Source organism: Cetorhinus maximus, unplaced genomic scaffold (genome assembly GCF_964194155.1).
Source record: "Cetorhinus maximus unplaced genomic scaffold, sCetMax3.hap1.1 HAP1_SCAFFOLD_3144, whole genome shotgun sequence".
NCBI classification, from domain to species: Eukaryota; Metazoa; Chordata; class Chondrichthyes; order Lamniformes; family Cetorhinidae; genus Cetorhinus; species Cetorhinus maximus.
This window is the reverse complement of record NW_027599069.1, coordinates 1-4,868: the sequence shown is the minus strand read 5'-3', so window position 1 is coordinate 4,868 and position 4,868 is coordinate 1. Positions and strand designations below refer to the sequence as shown.

The 4,868-nt window shown below is 50.3% G+C and overlaps 1 protein-coding gene across 1 annotated transcript; it reads left to right on the top strand.

The window, feature by feature from the left end:
- The first annotated feature begins 296 nt into the window (after window positions 1-296).
- LOC144677841 (erythroblast NAD(P)(+)--arginine ADP-ribosyltransferase-like) lies at window positions 297-3,462 on the top strand. The gene is made up of 2 exons (XM_078537846.1): window positions 297-412; window positions 2,417-3,462. The coding sequence occupies exons 1-2, from the start codon at window positions 349-351 to the stop codon at window positions 3,271-3,273; spliced, it is 921 nt and encodes a 306-aa protein (XP_078393972.1). The 5' UTR covers window positions 297-348; the 3' UTR covers window positions 3,274-3,462.
- The last annotated feature ends 1,406 nt before the right edge of the window (window positions 3,463-4,868 follow it).

Sequence of the window (4,868 nt, the reverse complement as noted above, 5' to 3'; positions counted from 1 at the left end):
AACACTCCCTATCTCTGTAACCTCCTCCAGCCCTTATAACCCTCCCTATCTATGTAACCTCCTCCAGCACAGTACAACAATCCCCATATCTGTAACCTCCTCCAGCCCCTACAACCCTCCCTATCACTGTAACCTACTCCAGCCCCTCTTGTTTACACACGAATCGGGGTTCCAGGAAGTACAGTGCACCGAAGGGTGGTGCACGTTTCTCATTGTGTGGGTTAAACAAACTATCACAAAATGTAGGTGCAGCTCAGAGCCAGGTACTGATCACGTACACGATCAGAAATGAGAAAATCAGAGTGAAGTCCATTTCCAGGACTGTGAATCCTTCTACGACTAAGTTTAATGCATCAAATGTGGAGATTATACAAGATGAGGTGGTTCATTTACGTTTACCTCCTGATAGGCTGTGAGTATTTACACACTGACTGCAAACCTCAAAAGAATCCGTCCCTTAACTTTGAGGTGGTTATCTTTACAACATTTTGGTCTCTATCTCACTGGGTTTTACTGTCCCTCTCTCTCTCTCGTAAACGTGACTCTGAAACTGGTGGGTTTGGGACCTGCACAGTGACAAGTCCAGACAGACATCCCCAGGCATTTTCTGATGGGGGTTCATACGGACTCGAAACGTTAACCTGGCTCCACTCTCCACACACGCTGCCAGATCTGCTGAGTTATTCCAGCATCTTCCGTCTTTATTTCACATTTCCATCATCAGCAGGATTATGCTGCGTGTATTGAGGGAGTGTAACACTGTCGGAGGGTCAGTACTGAGGGAGTGCGGCACTGTCGGTGGGTCAGTACTGAGGGAGCGCCGCACTGTCGGAGGGTCAGTACTGAGGGAGTGCCGCACTGTCGGAGGGTCAGTACTGAGGGAGCGCCGCACTGTCAGAGGGTCAGTACTGAGGGAGTGCCGCACTGTCGAAGGGTCAGTACTGAGGGAACGCCGCATTGTCGGAGGTTCAGTACTGAGGGAGTGCTGCACTGTCGGAGGGTCGGTACTGAAGAAGTGCTGCACTGTCGGAGGGTCGGTACTGAGGGAGTGCTGCGCTGTCGGAGGGTCAGTACTGAGGGAGTGCTGCACTGTCAGAGGGACAGTACTGAGGGAGTGCTGCACTGTCGGAGGGTCGGTACTGAAGAAGTGCTGCACTGTCGGAGGGTCGGTACTGAAGAAGTGCTGCACTGTCGGAGGGTCGGTACTGAGGGAGTGCTGCGCTGTCGGAGGGTCAGTACTGAGGGAGTGCTGCACTGTCAGAGGGACAGTACTGAGGGAGTGCTGCACTGTCGGAGGGTCAGTACTGAGGGAGTGCTGCACTGTCGGAGGGTCAATACTGAGGGAGTGTCGCACTGTCGGAGGGTCAGTACTGAGGGAGTGCTTCCTTAGTAGGGCCAGGTATCAGTGAACACTGCACTGCAATGCACTATCTCTGTAACCTTCCTTCAGACGCTACAACCCTTGCTACATCTGACACCTCCCCCAGACTGTACAACCCTACTTATCTCTGTAACCTCCTCCAGCCCCTACAACCCTCCCTATCTCTGTAAAATCCTCCAGCCCCTACATCCCTCCCTATCTCTGTAACCTCCTCCAGATCCTCCAATCCTCCCAAACTCTGTAACCTCCTACAGCCCCTCCAACCCTCCCTATCTCTTTAACCGTCTCCAGCCCCTACAACACTCCCCATCTCTGTAACCTTCTGCAGCCCCTACAATCCTCCCTGTTTCTGTAAAGCCTCCCTGCCCCTACAGCCCTCCCTATCTCTGTAACCTTCTCCAGCACCTACAACCCTCCCTATCTCTGTAACCTTCTCCAGCACCTACAACCCTCCCTATCTCTGTAACCTTCTCCAGCACCTACAACCCTCCCTATCTCTGTAACCTTCTCCAGCACCTACAACCCTCCATATCTCTGTAACCTCCTCCAGCCCCTACAACCCTCCCTATCTCTGTAACCTCCTCCAGCCCCTACAACCCTCCCTATCTCTGTAACCTCCTCCAGCCCCTACAACCCTCCCTATCTCTGTAACCTCCTCCAGCCCCTACAACCCTCCCCATCTCTGCAACCCTCCTACGACCCTCTGAGATCTCTGTGTTCCTGCAATTCCGGCCACTTGACCATCCCTCGATTCCCATCGCTTCACCATCAGCGGCCGAGCTTTCAGCTGCCTGGGGTCCCCTGAGCTCTGGAATTCCCTCCCTAAACCTCTCCACCTGTTTCCCTCCTGTCCGACTGCCTTTCCAATCTCTCTCTCTCTTTGAGCGATCTCTCCCTGAAATCCCCTTCTGTCTTTCCGTGTCACGGTGGGTTTCTGATACAAACTGTCACTGCTGTGAGGCTTTGGCTCATTGTGTTGTTGGGGAAGAGACTGTATCACTGGGATTTGTCTCACTCTCTCTCTCTGATTCACAGCACAGGGACTGGTCACCTCCCTGGTCAGCGATGGGGAAAGCTGTGGGATCCACACGGGTGGCAATGGGCTGGATATGGAAGAGAACTCGGCCGCGTATTGGTTCACACGGAGTGAAGATTGGGACAACTTGGCAATCGAGTGTTTGAATGAAGAACTGAAGAGAAACCAGACATTCATGAATGTTTGGGATTTGGCAAGAAAGTTTTGGAATGGGCGCACCATTCCCCACGGTCTCCTTAAGGAGCACATGATCGTGGTCACTATGTACACCCATAATGGATCATTGTACAAGGCATTTAACGATGAGGTTCAGGAATATGGAAAAATCACCGAATACAACTCCAAATTTAAACTGAAGGGTTTCCACTATCTCCTAACCATCGCTCTCCAGGCATTGAGAGATCATTCCAAACAGTTACACGCTTATCGCGGGTTGAACATTCCCAAGTCTGGGAGACGGGGCCAGGAGATGAGGTTTGGGAGATTCGCCTCCACCTCCCTCAAGAGAGGAGTGGCCAAGCGATTTGGAAAGAGGACTTTGTTTGTGCTAAACACGACTTACGGTGTTAATATCTGCAATTACTCGTTCTTTAAGTGGGTAGATGAGATCTTAATCCCTCCCTACGAGAAGTTTGAGATTGTAAAGGCCGAGGGCTCAGGGGAAAATTGCAACTTCACCCTCCGCTCGGGAGGCTACGAGGGAGTTGAGGTGGGGCTGGAGAGGGACGGTAGTGACTGTCTGAGAGTTTACCGGAAAACCCATCCCTGGTGGGCCGGGTTTCTGATCGCCTTGGGGATCTTGGTCACTCTGGGGGGGTTAGGTGCATTTCTCTACAAGCACTTCTCCCAGAAATAGATTCCAATTTCCCAACATCTCCCCAAACCTTAACTCCCATCCAATACCCCTCACACACCCTCAACCCTCACCCGCCTAATGATCAAAACTCTGCCCTCACACTCCCTAACCATACTCCCCACATGCCAAATTATCAAGTCTGCGGGGCTGAATGGCCTCCTGTTCCTGTGTAACAGACTCGAGGGGCTGAATGGCCTCCTCCTGTTCCTGTGTAACAGACTCGAGGGGCTGAATGGCCTCCTCCTGTTCCTGTGTAACAGACTCGAGGGGCTGAATGGCCTCCTCCTGTTCCTGTGTAACAGACTCGAGGGGCTGAATGGCCTCCTGCTGTTCCTGTGTAACAGACTCGAGGGGCTGAATGGCCTCCTCCTGTTCCTGTGTAACAGACTCGAGGGGCTGAATGGCCTCCTCCTGTTCCTATCTGTGCAAACTGTAAATTAAAATGATGTTTGATAGATTGCCGAATCTTTGAATTAACAACGTTGACATCAAATTTTTCTATAGAATTTACAAATTTCTAATTTTATCCTTTTCTCTCAATCCTTTTGTCTCACCTGATCAATGTAAGTTATTGGAATCTTGCTGTGCACATTTCATTCATTCATTCATTCATGGGATGTGGGGGTTACTGGCGAGGCCAGCATTTAAAGCTTATCCCTAATTGCCCTTAAAGGGCCATTTCAGAGTCAACCACATTGCTGTGGTTCGGGAGTCACGTGTAGACCAGACCGGGTAAGGACAGCAGATTTCCTTCCCTAAAGGACATTAGTGAACCAGATGGGTTTTTGCAACAATCGAGAACGGTTTCACGGTCACCACTAGACTTTTAATTCCTGATCTTTATTGAATTCAAATTTCACCATCGACCGTGATGGGATTCGAACCCAGGTTCCCAGAGCATTAACCCTGGGGTCTCTGGATTACTAGCCCAGTGACAATACCATGACACCTCTGCCTCCCCACATTTCAGTCCTTGAACTGGTGAAGTGGGCAGGCAGATGGCAAATGCAGTTTAATGTAGAGAGTGAAGTGATTCATTTTGGTGGGAAGAAGGTGGAGAGACAATTTTTAGACTTGAATGTAGGAGGGTTGATCAGTAAGTTCGCGGATGACACGAAAGTTGGCGGGGTGGTAAATAGTGAGGAGGATAGCCTTAGATTACAGGAGGATATAGATGGGCTGATCAGTGGCAAATGGAATTTAATCTGGATAAGTGTGAGGTGATGCACTTGGGCAGGACAAACAAGGCACGGGAATACACGATGAATGGTAGGACCCTGGGAAGTACCGAGGATCAGAGGGGCCTTGGTGTGCATGTCCATCAGTCCCTTAAGGTAGCGGGGCAGGTAGATAAGGTGGTTAAGAAGACATATGGGATACTTGCCTTTATTAGCCAAAGCATAGAATATAAGAGCAGGGAGGTTATGCTGGAACTGTATAAAACGCTGGTTAGGCCACAGCTAGAGTATTGCGTGCAGTTCTGGAATCTGCATTATAGGAAGGATGTGATTGCGCTAGAGAGAGTGCAGAGGAGATTTACCAAGATGTTAAAAACAAAAACAGAAACAGAAATACCTGGAAAAACTCAGCAGGTC

Coding starts and splice junctions, on each gene's coding strand:
- LOC144677841 (XM_078537846.1), top strand. CDS start 349: ATGCATCAAATGTGGAGATTATACAAGATGAGGTGGTTCATTTACGTT. Junction 413..2,416: donor CGTTTACCTCCTGATAGGCT/GTGAGTATTTAC, acceptor TCTGATTCACAG/CACAGGGACTGGTCACCTCC.